This window comes from Vanacampus margaritifer, chromosome 8, assembly GCF_051991255.1.
Source record: "Vanacampus margaritifer isolate UIUO_Vmar chromosome 8, RoL_Vmar_1.0, whole genome shotgun sequence".
Classification (NCBI taxonomy): Eukaryota; Metazoa; Chordata; class Actinopteri; order Syngnathiformes; family Syngnathidae; genus Vanacampus; species Vanacampus margaritifer.
The window spans coordinates 11,692,509-11,712,322 of record NC_135439.1 but is presented as its reverse complement, the minus strand read 5'-3'; the positions used below and the strand labels follow the sequence as shown (position 1 = coordinate 11,712,322).

Sequence of the window (19,814 nt, the reverse complement as noted above, 5' to 3'; positions counted from 1 at the left end):
ACCTATCACATTGAGTCTGTTTAGCTTAATGCTAACAAACAATTCAAAATGCCATGGACGGCTAACGAATAGAATCAGCAGTGGATGGAAATGGCGCCGATGTGTAAAATCCGGAAGTCGGAAGTCCGTGGCATCTACCCTATTATAATTTGAACACTGTTCTCACATGTGTTAGGGAAAAAAAGAGAACTAGCGCCATCTGGTGGGCTGGGGTGTCCTCACTGGTCACATTGTCTTTGCTAGTGCAGCGGTGTGGCACAGCAAGGGTTAAAGTGAGCTGGAGGACCCTGAGAGAAATCAAGCCTGGCAGCGGGAGCAGTCCTCACACACTCCCACACGGCGTCCAGCTGGATGCAGGACACTTCGGGAGGGAGCACCCGAACCGAACCCCCAGTATTCCGCGGGTCGACTTGTTGATTCTCGTCTGGAGGAGGGGCGGCTGACGAGGACGTCCCTATCTGGGAAAAAAAGAGAGAGAGGGGAGGAGAAGGAGGCAACATTTCCATCATGTCTCCACGCTGCTTATGATGTCTTCATCACATCCGAGCCCAGCGCAGCAGATCCGGACGGGTTCGCCACCTTTACGCGCGGGTCTGATTGAAATGAAGCCGCCGCACGTCCATGGCATGAACCGGGCTGCACGGGAGACACGTATGGAACACTTTCTTGGTTTGCTTGTTTATTTTTTTGCAACACTGTACTCTTCCTGCATGCTAAACTTTCTTACGACAACACACCATGCACTTTCATTTATCGTTTCTCAAGTTGCTGTCAAAACTGCGATGATTTATTTATTTGTTAAAATACATAGTTTCAGCACTAGACAGCGACATTACGTTCAGCACTGGACAGCTCTCAAACTGTCCAAAAATTCAACAATCCTTCCTCAGAAATGTACTTGATTATTAAAAGTAACGCTGGCAATGAAACAAAGCATAAAATATGTACATTTGCACATGATTACTCATTGCTCAATATAGTTGTGTCAAAATGTGTCTCAATTTTAAATTTAACATCCATTATTAGCTCTTTTTTTTTTCATCTGTAGGGTCCACACTGTAATATATATATATCTGGGTTAATTTCCTTCTGTAGACTTTCATGCACATACCAGAAATGACAAAACATATTGATTATACAGTACATGGTGTCCCTAAAAGCTGGATGTGGGCAAAAAAATGCACATTTTCAAGAACTGACAATTCAGTTGGAATATTATCAACTAACTTCAATATGATTTCCAAAAGTTGATGCAGAAACTCTACATTGATGTCAATATAGCTTATGTGTCTCAGATTTAATTGTCAGCCTGTGTAATGCTGGGCATAGAATATAGTTGCCTGCACTAATGCAAAAAAGTCAACCACCACAGAAACCCAACCCACCCTCAGTCCCCTGTAATAATTAATACTGGCATTATTGATCTCCTACAGTAAGTCATGCTTGTTTAATCCGGATAAAATATGTATAGAAACGCTTCCCAATGTGATTACACTTCTGCAAACGGCAATAAACATCATTAAACCATAGATGATAGATCGTGTTATTATATTTATAAAGGCTGAATTTTAAATACCGTATAGCTCCTCTACTGGCTCTAGTTAAATTGTTTAAGTGTCCATTAATAATATTCACATTAGCATGTGAGTCCAACTAAAATTATGTAGCATCTAAATCCAGTTTATCACTGGGATCCCCCGCGTCTACCCTTGTCAGCAGGAATAGCGTCTGTGCCTCCTAAAGCAGATTAAAATATCTATTCTGTTCTCTGATGAGTGGATAAACCACTTGACATTTCTGCTGTAGGACACTGCTGGAGGTGCCTCCACTGGGCCTTTAGCGTAACCAAACCCCGTTTCTATTGCGGACTCACCCACGAAAAATGAAAATCTGTGATAGAGAGACCGCAGAAGAAAAAAAATTGTTTTACTGCTTCCAAACGCTTTAAAAACACATTAAAACATGTTTAAAGTTATTCCTTAGCATCTGTTGTCTCTCTTGTATGGCAACACTTTGAGGAAAGAGAAGCGACTAGTTCTCCTAATAAGAGTTGAAGTGGGCTTGTTTCAAGTTATTATTTGTCTCCCCAGTTTAAATTTATATTTAAAAAAAAGAATTAAACATTTATAGTTAAACACAAAAATGTTCAACCAAATCATTTAATAGTCAACTAGCTTAATGCTAACCACTAATTTTCTGCCTCGTCTTCATTTTGTTATTCTTCTTAAATGGGATTTTTTTTGCTTGTCATTTTCTCTGGCTCAATGTTCATTTGTGGGTCCAAATACAAGAAGGAAGACAAATTTAACCTTAGCACCTGTTATTACTCTCTCTCTCTCTCTCTCTCTCTCTCTCTCTCTCTCTCTCTCTCTCTCTCTCTCTCTCTCGTGTAAAATAATAAGTGCCTAAGCGTACTTGCTTCAAGCTGTTATTTGTCTCTCCCAGTTTATATTTGCTGTAAAACTGACACATACTGTAAAAAAAAATTAAAAATGTAAATGTGTATTTAAACACCAAAATATTCAACCAAATTGTGTTTCAGCCTCATCTCCATTTTGTTATTCTTCAAATTTCTTCTCTGCTTGTCAAACTGTTTTTAACCAATTTGATGCCATTTTCTCTGACCCTTTGTTCATTTGGGGCCAAATACAAGACAGAAGACACATTTAAATGCCGACTCTTTTACTTAAGGAAGCCAAGTTGGCTATATCAATCGTCGAGAGAAATTGCGCTCTGGCCTAAACTTGAACACTGTGGCCTTGTGAAAGGTTCATTTGAAGGATGACAAGATGAAATGAGACGAGATTCAATCAAGGCTGTTTTTCACCTAGTTTGGTTCACTTGGTAAATTTGTAGCGTTGTCCTTTGTAAAAAAAAAATAATAATAAAAAAAGACGTTTTTTTAATCTTCTTTTTCCAGCAATTTCTAAATTCTAAATTCTGTTGTCTGTATACTGTAAGAAAAAAATCATGTTGATGATTTTCACTGTATTGTTATTGCAGCAACGGAAAGAGAGTGCAGACCCTGATGAGGTCACGCAGAGTCCCAGATGTCGACTTAACCCCCATCGTCCCGTCTTTGGCACTGACTGAGCGACTGGAGCGAAGATGATCAAAGCAACGGCGAGGTCGTCCGGAGCGCAGCCGCCGGATGCGGTGGACATCCTCCGAAGCAAGCACACCTGCCGGGTGAGGATCAACGTCGGGGGTCTCCTCCACGAAGTCCTGTGGCGAACACTGGACCGCCTGCCCCGCACCAGACTCGGCAAGCTGCGCGACTGCAGCACCCACGAGTCCATCATGGAGATCTGCGACGACTACAGCTTGGACAGCAACGAGTACTTCTTCGACAGACACCCCGGCGCCTTCACGTCCATCTTGAACTTCTACCGTACGGGGAAGCTGCACATGATGGAGGAGATGTGCGCCCTGTCCTTCAGCCAAGAGCTGGACTTCTGGGGCATCGACGAGATCTACCTGGAGTCCTGCTGCCAGGCCAGGTACCACCAGAAGAAGGAGCAGATGAACGAGGAGCTCAAACGGGAGGCGGAGAACATGAGGGAGCGGGAAGGCGAGGAGTTTACCACCACGTGCTGCTCGGAGAAGAGGAAGAAACTTTGGGACCTGCTGGAGAAGCCCAGCTCATCTTTTGCTGCTAAGGTAGAGTCCGAGTCGACCACATACACAACACATGACGCTTTTGTTGGGCAAGGCAAGAAAGCTTTATTCGTATAGCAAGTTTCACGCACAAGGTAACTTAAGGTGCTTCACATAGATACTAAACAACATTTAAAGGCAAAAAATGTAAGACATTTGGAAAAAATAAATGATAGAAATGCTCTAAAAGACCTTAAAGGGGAAGTCAAGCATAAACATTTCTTGATCATAATATGTTATATGTAACCTCTGTAGTCTAAACATGACATTCTGATTAATATTACAATTGTGGAATATGAGTTATGAAGCAAAATTCAGCCGTTTTTATCAATCTCAGGTGGCGGCCATTTTAACTTGCTGTCAACTGAAGATGACATCACAGTTGCTCAGTGCTCAGGCAGCAACCTATCACAAGCTCACCTGTTTTCTGAAGCTGAGCTGTGATTGGTTGTTACTTCAGACCTGAGCAAATGTGATGTCATTTTCACTCGACAGCAAGTGACAAAATGGCCGCCTTTTGATATTGATTAAAAACTGCTGGATTTTGCTGCTTAACTCATATTCCACTAACGCAATATTAACTCATTCACTGCCATTGACGGCTATAGACGTCAAAAATTAATTTGAACTATTTCTATTAGTTTATAATTTTTTTCCACTTTTGTTAACAAGAGTATGAAAACCTAGAAAAAAGTTATTGTACATTTAGAACAGATAGAAAATGTGTGATTAATCATGAGTTAACTATTGAAGTCATGCGATTAATTACAAATAAAAAAATGTAAGACAAATATTATCAAAAATTCGAGGCGTCAGGCGATTAAAAATTTTAAACGGAATTATCGCATGACTTCACTAGTTAACTCACAATTAATCACAAATTTTATATCTGTTCTAAATGTACAGTAAAAAAAAATCTAGGTTTTCGTACTCTTGTTAACAAAGAGTAATGAATTTTTAACGTCTATGGCCATCAATGGCAGTGAATGAGTTAACCAGAATACCATATTTAGACTAGTGGGGCTGTATAGAACATATTATTGTTGAGATTGAATGTCACTGTAATTATATCAAAAGTTGGAGGGAAAAAATGTAGGTTAAAAAAAAAACAACTTATCACTGTACACCTTTAATTTGGATTTAAAAGCATTTACACTTTGGGCTAACTTCAGTTCTGTTGGCAGTTTATTCAATTTGCGTGCAGCATAACATCTAAATGCTGATGCACCTTGTGTGTTTTGAACTCTGGGTCTAACTAATTGACCTAGATCTGATGAGGTCAGAACCCTTCTGGGTTTGTATCTAATGAGCATTTCTTTAATGTATTCAGGACGTAAGATATTCATAAATTTATAGTCCATTAGCATAATTTTAATTATATTCTATCAAGATTTACACGGTTGTTGCTATAGTTGTGGCTGTAGTTTGCAATGATGTAGAACTGCATTGAATCATCATCAGAATTTCACTTTATGTGGATTCACATATTTGTGGATTAACCCCCCTCCCCCGAATAAACTGTATTGAAATGATTTGAGGAGCTTTGTTTAGACACAAGTAGTGCTTTGCCGTCATATTCTTGGATCGATAGGTAATTGTGAAGCTTTTTATGAGGGACTTTCGATCTTGTCGATGACTGGCGAATAATTTCCTTGCTCACTTCCTGCTCCATTAAAAAATTTACGGGCAGAAAAAAACAGAGTGTTTTAGCTACCAGCAAAAAAATGTGTTAATACAACATGAGGGATTCTTCTAAGTTCCAGAAAACAGTGGGTGGCTCAAATGAGCATTGCTATGAGCCTTTTTGCACTGCACTGTGTCACTATAATAGCAAAATTGGCTTCTACCATAGTGGATACACATCATACGCAGGAGGAGGCTTGTTGTTACTCAGCGCACGTGGCTATGTAGCAAACGCTGAAAGAAAAGATAACGTTCATTGAACAGCTAATAGTAGAAGGATTGTAAAAAAAATAAAAAATAAAAGGCTGTACTGTCATCATCTTCATCTAAACACAAATATGTTCATAATAATAATAATAATAATAATAATAACCGGATGCCCCAGAATTTTGAACTTTGCTGTACAATGAATCTGATGCACACCCTTGATTGGTCGCCACCCAATGACAGTAAAGTAACATGTAATGTACTGGATGAGTTGATTATTAACTTCCTTCGTAGTCCATCAAGGAAATGTAATCAAATGCCTATCATTTCTTATATTAGATGTCATTAGATGTATCCAATGAAGTGTCTGGTGAGTGTAATGATTTTCCGTCATGTGGAAGGAAGGTCTAATGTTAAGACAAAAAAAGGAGGAGGGGGGGGGGGGTATTTCAGTTTACATCTGGAGGCTATAAATCTCTGCGGTTTGACGAACAGTCTGACATTCCTTTTGCCCGAGTTGGTGCTTTTCATCTGTTCCTTTGAGCTGCAGGAGGGAGAAGTAATGAGAAAGAAAGAAGAAATGTTACACTCAAAAGTGAAAAATGTTCCTCTTAAGTACAACTTATTCTGTTTAAAAGTGGCTTTGGGAACTAATTTTGTGCTCTACGTGATCAATAATGTCTAGCAGCGAGACGGCTTGCTGCTCCCCCTTTTGGAAGTCAATTAAAAACCTTTATTATTAATGTTGCTTTTTTTTTTTTTTTTAGATGAATATATGACAGCCTTTATTGTCTGGCATTATTGGATTTGTTAGCCGTGTGTGTGCCGCGCAACTCCCAAGGTTATTAATGAATGCTTGTTTTGTCCTCACATCTGACAATGCGACGGCTGGCACCTTTTGTTTAATTGAATGTCACATATTTATAGACGCGCACGTCTCCATTACGCCGACTTCCTTTCTATCCTCTACTCAATCATCCTGCTCATTAACACGCTCGCGGCCCACGCTCGCCGGCGCTTCACTGGGGATCAATGGACATGCTTAATAGAGTATATGAAGCAGTTTTCAATTAAAATGCGGATTCACTACACCCTGCTGCATATTAGCATTACAGCAACAGCTCAGGGAGTTTGGACATTCACAGAGGTTGGCCTTTTCATTACTGTACTCCACATTCAGCTGGGAGCGCAACCAAGGAAGGTTTTTATATATTCAGTGCAATACTCTTCCAGTCGGCCTGTCAGCCTTTGATTTTTTATTTTTTTTTTGCAGTGTAACTTGGATCTGTAGTTCAGACCGTGTATCATTGGCTGCAGCGCATTTCGAAATGTGTCGGCAGGACAGGGGAAGCTTCTCAGCATTCCCGAAACAAGACACCGAACCGCGGTCAAAACGAGACGAAAGGAAGCTTGAAACACCTCCGCGGACAGAGAGAGCGTCCTGCATAATTCATCTTGCTCATCTATTGAGATAACCTGCCATCCCTGACCTTGAATAGCTCCTAATTATGATTTCTTAAATAGATCACGTTGTTCCGTCGACGACACTCGCTGCCCCCTCAGCTCAACTCTGATGTGTTTAATTTTAGTTACAGAGCAGAATTGTAATTATTAGTAGAGAAGTTTTTACAAACCAGGAAACTAGAACTCTCTCTAATGTGCTTCTTTTTTTTTATTACAGTATCTCTTCCAATAGCAAATGAAAATGAACGGTGGGAATTCATTCCAAAACTTTTCAAGTTTTGTGGTGGACACATTCGCATTGTCACTTGTTGCTTGGCAAAATACAGGGGCCTTAATGAATTAGCGGGAAGTAATGAACTACAAACAATTTGTGACTGTAGTTACTTTACATTTTTCAAGTAGCGTATCTGCACTTGAGTAAGGGAACGTAAAAAAGACATAACTATAAGGTAAAAATAACCGTGGTTGAGATTTTGATTTATTGAGATCTTGGGGACTTAAAAGGTGGATAGAACGGCGACATCAGCAACATGGAGGAACAAACATTAGCAACGACAGCAATAAAAGAAGAGAAGAGTTTCCCTATCAATTACTTTATTTGAAGAGTAATGTTTGTTGTTGGCAACAAGAATAATAAGAGAAGGAACATTTGATTGACATATTACAGCCATTTTTATTTTTCATAATTGACACTTGACAGTTAAAAAAAAAAAGTTTTTTTTTTCCTTTTGATTTCAGTGGGAGGTTTTTACTCCTTTTTGCTTTTTACTTACTTGCATGTCAGTACTTTTAGTTTTATCTGCGTATTATGTTTTTTTCACAATTTAAAACATTTTCTAGATGTAAATTCTTTGTGACAACTATCACTGACTAGTGTGGACTCTTGGAGCAAATAAAACAGCTTTGGCTTGACCTCCGCAGAAGGTGCTACATTACATTAGCATGCTACGCTATGAATAAAACTACAAGCAGTGACTAATTATGAGTGATAATATTCGGCGTTTAACATAAGTTTATAGAAACAAACTTAACATGAAACACAACAGAATTGTCAGTTTAGTGACACAACCTCACGAGTTAGCTTGGTTAGCCACGGAGATGTTTATAGAGCGGTGCTAACTCTGAAGCTCGTTTGGGGATTTTTGAGTGGAAAAGACCGGTTACATTATGACAGCAACTACTACTTATCATTTAACATAAGTTTATAGAAACAAACTTAACATGAAACACAACAGAATTGTCAGTTTAGTGACAGAACCTTACGAGTTATCTTGGTTAGCCGCGGAGAGTGCTAATAGAGCGATGCTAACTCTGAAGCTCGTTTGGGGATTTTTGAGTAGAAAAGACACATTATGACAGCAACTACTACTTATCATTTCGGCTTTTAGTGGGTCATGATAAATTCCTTAAAAGAACAAATGTTTGTGGAAAAAGACATTTGAGTGTGAAGAAGACAATGAAAGCCTTTAACTCATGGAGATAGAATTTCACATAAACATACATTATGTGTACATGTGTCCGTGTATATGAACTATTCATACATAATTTGTTGCAGTTAAAATGCTTTCCTAATGTAAGCCTTATATTCACGTCTCCCTTATTGCTTTGTTTCAGCGCCTTTTCAAAACTAGCTTGATTCCAACGGCAGCACCCAAGCAAACACTGCGCATGCTTGAATATTTGCTCTACTGCTGTTCACAAAGAGTTCTAATAAAAAGCCAAGAAGCGTGACTGAATATTCTTTGTCCCGTTTCATAGAAATGTTTGCTTTGCGAATCCACAGCTCATGTAGCTCATGACATGCTCAATGAGCCAAGCGGGGGGCCACGCCCTCTTGTTTTATTTTCCATTATAGATGAAAAAAAGTCTTAAACTGAGGTTACTCGGTGTCCCATAAAGGTGATATTGTTTAATTGAAGTGTTGCCGTGTTTGTTCCCAAACACTGATTCTGCCTCATTTATTTTTCAGCGTTGATGAAATTTTAATTGCCCATTAATAAGGCCTCACGTGACGCCAGGAAGAGAAGGACTGTGCGATGCAGAATGTATACAACCCCGCGTGCCTCGTCAAGCCGATACACTACAATATATAACCCGACAGGAGCGCACTCACTCAGATGAGCCATTCTCACACCAAAGCAGCATCAAAGGACGCCGTGCGTGCCCCGTTTGATCGCACGACTTCCAGCTTTGAAGTGTTGAGGCGTTTATTGAATAGTTTTAGTCCCACTTGAGTCTGCTGATCCACCCTGGGCCTGCCCGCTAAATAATTCAACAAACAATATGGCCTTCAGGAAAACTTGCAGGTAATCAGTGCATCAATAAAAGATAAGTTCCTGTTGATGCGGCACTGTACATGATAAGTGTTTGTTATTATTACTTTATTTATGAGCGTTGAGATATAGAGAGCACGATATGCTTTTGGGATTGACTGAGCATGTCATCGCTCCCCCGAAATGAACACCATCCCAAAACTCGCTTCTGATGCAAGCACAGGCCCCAAATGGCCATTTTTCTTCAGCGCACACTAAACGGGGAAGAACATTACTCTGCTGTGTGAGCTGTGCTTGTGTTATTCATGAAAAGGAGCTCTTGGCATGCGTGTGAGGGTGTTGAGGGTGAGCAAATAAAGTTATGTTGTAAGTTTGAATACAATTGAACAGGAACAACAAATGCCTTGCAGGAAACATATTTATTGAACTTTTCAACTTATAGCCAAGCCACACATTCAGGGCACAAAATCAACTTTCAAGTCTAGTCTATCGGGTTTGGAGCCGTGTTGCAGCTCTCAGGGTGTTTTCTGTGGTCCAGCCAATGATTGTATATTCAGTCGTATCATTTTGTTTGGTGCCAGTAATGACTGACATGTACTGTATTCCGGCCAATGACAGATTGAAGGGTGAAGTGAGTCACATCACCACCATCAGTAGCGCTTCCTATAATGATTGGCGCATAGTCTACCTATTGAAAGCTAGAAGAGTGCCTGGCCAACATCAGTGGTGCTGCCTGTACTGACTGCGTTTGGTACTTTTGAATTCCACTTCATTTACCTTCATTTCCCGTTAATAACTCTATACGGCCCCCAACCAAATCACCCTTAAAAAGCAGTTTTTTTCTTTGTACTTGTGTATAATATACTCCCTGGATTTGATTGTATACTTTATTATCAGAATTAATAATGCGATTGAATAAAGATTCAAAACATAACAAAAACTATATATTAACTCATTCACTGCCATTGACGGCTATAGACGTCAAAAATTCATTTGAACTATTTCTATTAGTTTCACTTTTTTTCCCACTTTTGTTAAAAAGAGTATGAAAACCTATAATTTATTAATATTATTGAAGTCATGTGATTATTTACAATTAAAAATGTAATCGTCTGACACCCCTAATTTTTACTAATCTTTTCTTTCTGTGATAATTTTACACACTGAATGGTTGATGATTACAATTATTTTATTTTATTTTATTTTTTAAAGAAAAGATTATTAAAAATTAGGGGTGTCAGGTGATTAAAATTTTTAATCGTAATTAATCACATGGCATCACTAGTTAACTCACGATTAATCACAAATGTTATATCTGTTCTGAATGTACAGTAAAAATTGTTCTAGGTTTTCATGCTTTTGTTAACAAAAGTAGAAAAAAATGTGAAACTAATAAATAAATCAAATGAATTTTTGACGTTTATAGCCGTCAATGGCAGTGAATGAGTTAAAAAAGAGTAATATTTACTTGGGGGAAAAAAATTGTAAAGGTTTTTCACTCACAAATTCCAAGTCAATTTTACAAGGAGAGTTTTGAGTACATTTTACTAGTTTATTTAAATAAAAAAAACGGGAGCCTGTCGGAAACGGGCCTACGGATCTCCCTTTGGTACTGACGAACTGGTGACGACACGGTGTAATAGCCCACCTCTACAAATCATCAATGCAAGTTTTCACCTCATGGTAACTGCTGATGCGAATGAAGGCGCTCAAGATCCTTTTGAGTTTTCTACAAATTTTCATGTCTTAATTGCACTTTGTTACATAATCTCGAGTAGAGCTTCCTGAGACTTTATTTTTTTTTTTGAAGGATTACAATTCGTGTCTTCTAGAAGCATCTCACATTCTTTTGGACCGGAACAGGATAGAGAGCTGTAAAAACGGACATTCTTCACGTGGCGGAGGCTCCTTCCGCTAATTGCCGGAGAAGCTTCTCCCCTCAGCGAGTCAGCCATGACTGCAGGCAGTTTCCTGCACTTCTCACCGCACATCAGATATGCCCGATTGACTGCACTTTGAGCACTTTGTAGTTTGCGCAGTTCGAGATGTGTTGGGGCTAACCGCTCGTCGCTGCCCGTTCGGCCCATAAGGCCCGTGGGGTGCGTGAACCCTTTTTGGTGAGAATGGGGCGGGAATCGATGGTGAAGGCATTAAGTTGCGAGGACACACCCCAACCGGCCATTAGCGAGCCTCTCGAATGTGTGACTTCCAACATGAGCGTCGTTGCATGTCACTGAAGATCCCAGTGTAACAGTAGCCTGCAGCCTCCACGCTTGTGAGTAATGGAGCAAAGCGTTTCCTCTCGCTAGCTTCCACTGTTAATAAGCAGGCGTGGGACAAGCCAACTGGGTGTGCTTTGTGAGCGTGTTGCCGGGCGACACCATCACTTGCCTTTAAATAGCATCAATCAATGGCACACCACTGACTCCCAGCTGGACTGACTGGTGGCTGGGCCGTGCGTTTCGCCCAGTGGCCTAACACACTTGTGGAAAGTAAGACGCAAGCAACACCTCACACTCTTTTTTTTTTTTTTTGTGCTTGTTTTTCATCATTCTTTTTCTCTCTTGTGTTCTTCCTTATGAGCATTTATTTAAATAATTAAATCAATTATTATTATTATTATTATTATTATTATTATTATTATTATTATTAAGCACAATAAACAATTGTGGTATCCAAGTACTTTCCACTTCACAGTTCAGATGTGGACAGGGACCCTAGTGGCCGACTAGTGCATAGCGACTAGTGGTCATGATTGGAAATCAGCTGTGACCACTCCCACAACAACGCCGTGCCGTTCTCCCGATCTCAGATCCGCCCGCCTGCGCTCAACTGAGAAATTACCCACACCAGGTCTAACCCACCCCTTCGCAGAGTTATGCTGCGTACAAAAGTAGAGACCTAAATGATTCTGCCGCACTGGACACTGCATTACAACGATTTGTTTTGAGAGCTATCCAATTCGATGTTTTTAACTTTTGCTGCTATCAGAGGTTAAAAAATAAAAATAAAATTAGAGTCATAACATGATGATTTTTTTTTTAGATTATTTGATTAATATTCTATTAACAGGTCAGACAAAAGTTTTAACATATATGACAAAAAGTGAATATTAATAAAATTCTCAACTCATTCATGTTGTAGTATTAATACTAACATTAGTCCAATTAACTCATTCAATGCCAGAAATTCATTTAAAAAATATAAAAAAAATTAGGGGCGACAGGCAATTATTATTTTTTTGTAATTAATCGTATGACTTCACTTGTTAACTCACGATTAATCGCAAATTTTATCTGTTCTAAATGTACAATGGAAAAAATTCAAGGTTTTCATACTCTTGTTAACAAAAGTGGAAAAAAATGTAAACTAATAGAAATATTTCAAATGAATTTTCAACGTTTATAGCCGTCAATGGCAGTGAATGAATAAAAAGAAAAGAAAACAAAAGATAACAAAATTTGGGCGTCAGGTGATAAAAATTTTAATCGTAATTAATCACATGACTTTACTAGTTAATTCACGATTAATCACAAATTTTATATCTGTTCTAAATGTACAATAAAAAAATCTAGCTTTTCATACCCTTGTTAACAAAAGAGGGGAAACAATTTTAAACTAATATAAATAGTTAAAATGAATTGTTTACGTTTTTAGCCGTCAATGGCAGTGAATGAGTTAAAAGTGAAGTCAAATCAAAAATTTTCTTCATGATATATTCTATGCGCACCCACTAGTCTAAAACACAAATTTCTGATTAATATTGAAACTGCAAAATCCACCCCCTTTTATCCATCTTTAGAGGCGGCCATTTTGCCTTGTACTGTAGGCCTACTACTTTCTTTTCACTGAAAATGATATCACAGTGCCTAAAGGGCTCAGCTAGGGAACATCATGACCAAACCCCCAAAAAACAGGCAAGCTGTGTCATTACCTAAGCCATGGTCGCTATGATGTAATTTTTAGTTGAGCAAGCGGCATAATGGCCGCCCCTTAAAATGGCACATGGGTTTTTCTGCTTAATTCATAGTCCAGAAAAATTATATTCATCAGAATGTAGTGTTTAGTATTTTCTAGAGTCGGGCCAAGAAGTTGTACCTCCAAAATGGTCACTTTTTAGGAGACCCCCAAACTGCATGATTTTTCAACCATTAATATTGCATCATCAAAGAGAGCAAGTCATTTGCACCACTTTAGATTGGTGAAGTCATAAAAATGACACCCAGATGTGTGGACTGACCAAAAGTATAGATTTTTGAAAAAATATCAAATTTACCAAAATGTGACGAATGAGATTTTGGCCTGAGCCAGCTTTGTTATTGTAAAGAACATTTTTGAGTTGAGCTGAGTTGAAACTGAAACATTTTGTAGCCAAATATATATCAGCTCACTGGGCTTCTCTGATAAATGAGAAATCTATATAATGTTTTCCACTTTAACATTTTCCATTTTTTGTTAATTATACACAAAACGTACGTAAAAAGTTTCATGTGTTTGCATAAAAATATTATTTGAATTGAATCTAGATAATGGTGAATTGACTATTATAGAAACGCACAAAAACATTTTGGTAATTCATAATTCTTTACATTTTAGGGCAGCTCTGGTGGTCTAATACATTTCTCAAGCACTCTAACTTTTTTTTTTTTTTTTAAATATAGAGACTCCACATTGCAGCATTTACCAACAACCTTTTTTGTGCCCTGCTTTTCTTCTCTTCATAATTGTGTAGCCACAACTGAAAGCAATCAGCAGTGTATATTGGCAAATGCATAGTCTAATGGAGCAGTGCACTAAACAGAGACATTAGCATTATTGATTGCAGGCATTCCTTTGATGGCGTTTGATCAGCGTGAAGAAACACACGGATGGAAAGTCACTTTAGGAAGAGAGGCTTCACATCAATAAACACACTCGCACACCATCAAGTGCTGCTGGAGAAGATTACACAGTTGCGTGTGTTTTTTGTCTTGGTACTCCGATGTGTGAATTCTAGTATAAAAGGTTGTTGCGTGGACCTCTCACCCTAAGTCACTACAAGTTCATAAATACATTTATTAACTCATTCACTGCCATTGACGGCTATAGACGTCGAAAATTCATTTGAACTATTTCTATTAGTTTACATTTTTTTCCACTTTTTTTAACAAGAGTATGAAAACCTAGGAAAAAAAATTTGAGGTACATATAGAACAAATAAAATTTGTGATTAATCGTGAGTTAACTAGTAAAGTCATGCGATTAATTACGAATAAAAATGTTAATCACCTGACACCCCTAATTTTGAATAATCTTTTCTTTTTAAAAAAAATAAAATAACTGTAATAACTTTTTAATTTTTTTTTAATAATCTTTTTTTTTTTTAAGAAAAGATTATTAAAAATTAGGGGCGTCAGGTGATTATCATATTTAATCGTAATTAATCGCACCACTAGTTAACTCACAATTAATCACAAATTTATATCTGTTCTAATACAATAAAAAAAAATCTAGGTTCTCATACTCTTGTTAACAAAAGTGGGAAAATGTTAAACAAATAGAAATAGTTCAAATGAATTTTTGACGTCTATAGCCGTCAATGGCAGTTAATGAGTTAATGATTTTTAAAGAAGCTGTATTTGTAGCATGAATTGTAAGTGGAAGTTGGCAACTGTTACCCCCTGTAACCTGCATTTGCTCCACGGTGGCCATGGAGAGCGGTGATGCACAAACAACACAATAGCTTATCGTGTGAGCCAGCTGGGGCCACACACACACACACACACACACACACACACACACACACACACACACACACACACACCTTTCCCCGCTCTTTAATATCTCTTTTTGACAGCCGACTAAAGCCATACTTTACTTTTAGCGAGGATGTCTTATCTGTCTTTGCATCTCGTGCTCGCTCGTTGCCGCAGCTGTGAGTTTAGGCGGCTGGCATTTAAAAAGGTGAAAGGCCAAACAAGACGAGGGGATGAAGACACGGCTACTTTGCTGTGCGATTTCATTCATTATTTAGACGGGGCTGTCATGGATAGAGGCAGAGCATCACTCAGGGAGATGTGGGATGACAAGTGGTCAGTCAGTGGGAAGCGGAAGTTTCCAAAGAAGCGATCGCACGATAAAGCTACAATAAATCGCAATGGCGTTTGCATCAGTCACTCACTCAGCAGTCTGAGATTGGATTTTTTTTTACATTCTTTTACAGTCCATTCATTGCCAAACATTCACCTTTTGACAGTGTGACACTCTTTGGGCTTCTTCCCAAAACTGACAATGTAGAACATACTAGTCATCAGCCATGACAACAGAACAAAAATCATTGCTGAAACATGTTTAACCAGCAAAGTCCTCACCTCGCACGTGGATTCCGCCACTCAGAAAATCAGAGTGGTGATGTTTTGTTTGGCTTTGGCAGCAAACATTGGAGCTGCCGTCACTTGCCTACCGTGCTAGCTACTCTCTCAGCACCGCGCACTTGCTTCATCTCAAATGTGTCAATAGATGACAGACGAGTCTACTCATATCAGTTGTCGGCTTTCTTCCTCCCTCAATCTGCCTTCACTAGTATTTCCCAACATTCGTGAGACACCGCTCATATTACATTAGTAAACTCACCCAGAAATGTCACAAGAAAGTGTATATAATAAAGAACATCAGATGCACCCGCGCTAGCTAGCCTGTTCCGTCTGTTATTCTGCCCTCCCTGCCTTGAGTTAGTTAGCGACACTCCAGTTGAAGTTGACTGTAAAATTAAACACACGACAAAAATAAATACTTACATTTTATATTTAAACAACACATGTCATTTTAGCTTCATTTGCTAAAACTGCTAACTTATTGCTAACAACTAGAGTACAATTTAGAACCCTATTGACAGGCTAGCAAGAATAAACATTAGAACTCACGGGACGGATTTACCTTCGGATAAACTATCACACGCAAATACTGTATAGTTACACATACAGACAGGTAATATAACAATATCACAGGCATGTACTGCATTCTACGAATGGGTGGAACTGCCAATGTGGAGTAAACAGCTTTAACTTGGATATGTCGCATTGATACGTAGGCCTACGCAGTCATTCAAACGTATTGGTAGAATGTTATGGAGCCACAACACTGACAATAAGATTTGGTATTGAAAAAAAGATGTCATTGTGGAAAAAGCTGCATTGACATTGAAACAAGTATTGGCATTGTAAAAGGTTGTATTGAAAAATGAAATTCAGACATTGGAAAAACACTTTTCTTTAAGCATATTTTGTTTGTATTATGATGTCTTTTTCAATGCCAATGTGCAGATTTTTTTGCACTTTTTTTCCCGAGCGTCACAGGTTTTCAGTTTCAACTTATTGGCAGTGTTTTAACGTGGGGGGCGGGGTTGGGGGCGTGGCTTTGAGCGCGAGAACGCCTTCCAGCTTTTCAGGAGAGGCGAGAGGAGAGCGCGCCCTCTGTTGGCTAAAGGCAATACTCATAGATGCAAGTACCAATATTAAATCCAAACTATCTGCTTGCAGTGTCTGTTTGATTTTGATTGTGTTACATTAAGGTCACATTACTACACAATGTTGCTTAAACAACACCGCTCTTTGATTAAGTGTCCTATTCTCGTCACTGCGTCAGATTGACAAGCAGTAATTACCATCTGAACTTGATCCATAACCTAATACCTGAATGTCCACGGACGAAGTCAGCAAGAGAGTTCATTCAACACCAGAGCGCCCCCAGCGCCTCACATCAGACACGCTAGATGGCCTCAATCAAACCGAGTGTGGCCTTACACTTCTTGCCAACGTATCGCCTTACGTCACTTGAGCGATGGTGGTGACATCACGTAGGGTGCAGTCAAAGCATCAGGCAGATGCTTCTCACCAATCCTGGCAGCCTTGTTGTAAAACCTTCTGCTGAAATGAGGTTGAGGTCATCAATACTGTATAAGAGTCCCAGTGTGCTTGCTGTTTGAGTGGGAGTGAGGCGAGAGCTTCCTTCTTCCGGTGTCCTCACCTCGAGTGATCAGCTCAGGCACATCTCACGGTAAAAAAAAAAAAAAAAAAAGAGCAGGGCGGCATGTACGCTGCTGAAAAGGAGGAAATATTTCTGTCTATACAGGGGAGCCACCACTTGGGAGTTTAGTTTGATTTCTGCATCAACATGTCCGCCCACTCCTTGTAATTCCCAAAGAGGTGAATAACTTGGCCAAAGTGAGTCGATCAATAGCGACAGAACATGAAAAGACAAACACAAAGTAAGAGGCGTGTATGTTTATTTAAAGTGAACCCCCGTAGTTCACGATTCACAATTTGCTACATATGCTAGCAATTTTAAAGGGGAATGTTGTGAAATTAATTTTAAATTATATCCTGTTTTGGGATCACACTTTGTGGTACATTTACAAAAAAAACCTCAAAAACTACTGGAAACTCACCTATTCGCTGTTTTTGTGCTCAAGCCACCTTGTAGCATCTTTGTGCCAATAAACTTTGTTGAAGTTAGTTGAGGAGCTTCATTTCAACAAACGTAGTGCTTTGGCATCACATTAAAGCATTTTGGTGCCAAGGAACTATGTTGAAGTGATTTGAGGTTCTTCATTTCGACAAAAACAGTGCTTTCCTGCCATTTTGTGCCATCTTGGTACCAAACAATCGTGGATTGAGCCATTTTGGACATAATTAGTGCTTTAGTGTTAAAGTGAGTTTAGGAGCTTCATTTTGATTTAAAAAAAATAGTGCTTTACTGCCATCTTGTGGCATTTTTGTGCCAAGCAAGAATATTGTAGTGAATTGAGGCATTTTGGACATAATTAGTGCTTTAGTGTTCAAGAGAGTTGAGGAGCTTCATTTCGGCAAAAAAAAAGTGCTTTACTGCCATCTTGTGGCATTTTTTGTGCCAAGGAAGAATATTGTAGTGAATTGAAGTGTTTCATTTGGACAAAATTAGTGCTCGGCTGCCATCTTGCGACATATTGGTGCCAAGGAACTATGGTGAAGTAAGTTGAAGAGCTACCTTTAGACAAAAGTGATGCTTTTCTTGCCATCTTATTGCATATTTGTGCTTAAGATAAATACTGTCATTGAGGCAGTTTATTCGGACAAATGTAGCGCTTTACCACCATCTTTTGGCATCTTGGTGTTTAGGAACTTTGTTTAAGAGAGTTGAGGAGCTTCATTCGGATGAAAGTCCTGCTTTGCCGCCATCTTGTGGCATGTTTGTGTCAAGGAAGAATATTGTAGAGAATTCAGGTGGTAATTTGGACAAAAGTAGTGCTTTACCTTATGGCATCTTGGTGTCAATTAACTATCTTGAAGTGATTTGAGGCGCTTTATTTGCCAACAGAGATTTAAAATAAAAAAAAGAATAATTAAAAAAAACAACTTTTTTTTCTTTTTTTTTTCTCTTTTTTTTTTTTTAAACATAGACACTCGTCCGCTGAGCTAGGAGGGAGGAATCCACCACTATCTCGCGTTGTTCTTTGGCCTTGGCAGTCCACTGAGCGCTCTTGTCATTTTGTGAATTATAGATGAGTTGTGGAAGAAAAGTCTCCCCGTGAAGCTTGTTGTTTTAATTTGACAAGATGAAGAGGTGTGACCGGTCATACTGCTGAGGATGTCGCTCGTACCGATGAGGCACCTTCACCGTGGCACCCGTTCAGCCCAAACATGCTTCCCTACCTTTGCACTTCTTTCCCAAGGGCCTTCTATAAATAAATACACTTTCTCACACATGTATACACACACCTTTTCCCACCCTGTTTCTGGCTTTCTCCCAAGCATGCAACCTATTATATTCCTTCTCTTTCTTTGCCATCCTTTTATAGACAAATTAAATGTTAATGGGAATGTCAAATTAGTGGATTATTTGGCCTTTACATTAGTATATTACCAAGTGCAGTTCTCCAGACACCATGTACTGTATTGTTATATTATTACTTATCTTACTGAGCCTTTACTGAGTTATTTTTTGTAAAGGAGACATTTTAATAATACATCTGGTTTTGCATTAAGCTGGCATATGTAATATTGTGGCATCTATGCGGCATTTTATACGTGCGGTTAGAAAGTAGCTACCAGTATAGCTAAAATGTTCTTCCTGGGGCTTCTTTGGTTGTTACTGAAAAGCTGCTGAGCTTTCATCTAATGGCTATTTGAGTTTCTCTTGATGGAACACAGCAAATGGACTTCTGAAGATTCTCACAAGCACAGTTTTTCCCACCCAGGCACCAAAGAGTCAGCAGAAATGTTACAGATCAACTGTGGCTGCCAGTTAAGCAGACCACTTGCCATAAAATGAGAATAGATAATAGCCTCTATATGGATAAAAAGAATCATAAAAGTATATCCAGTATCCGAGGGAGATAGTGAGTTTTTCTGGGTCATCAGAATTTGCTTCTATTTAAACCTAACAACAAGGATAACTCTCTCACTAGTTTCACAGATAAATGGTTGATAAAAATCATTACAACAGGAAGTGCTCAGGGTAGAGCGTCAAATGAGGTGGCTCGGGCATCTGGTTAGGGTACATCCAATTCTGGAC

At 38.9% G+C, this 19,814-nt stretch overlaps 1 protein-coding gene across 1 annotated transcript in view; it reads left to right on the top strand.

Moving 5' to 3' along the window:
• Positions 1-284: 284 nt before the first annotated feature.
• Positions 285-19,814, top strand: part of LOC144056838 (potassium voltage-gated channel subfamily B member 1-like) — a 53,057-nt gene continuing 33,527 nt past the window's right edge. Inside the window, exons 1-2 of the mRNA XM_077573925.1 lie at positions 285-651; positions 3,004-3,660. Of these exons, the coding sequence (XP_077430051.1) occupies positions 3,109-3,660 (552 nt within the window). The 5' untranslated portion in view covers positions 285-651; positions 3,004-3,108. The remainder of the gene's footprint in view (positions 652-3,003; positions 3,661-19,814) is intronic.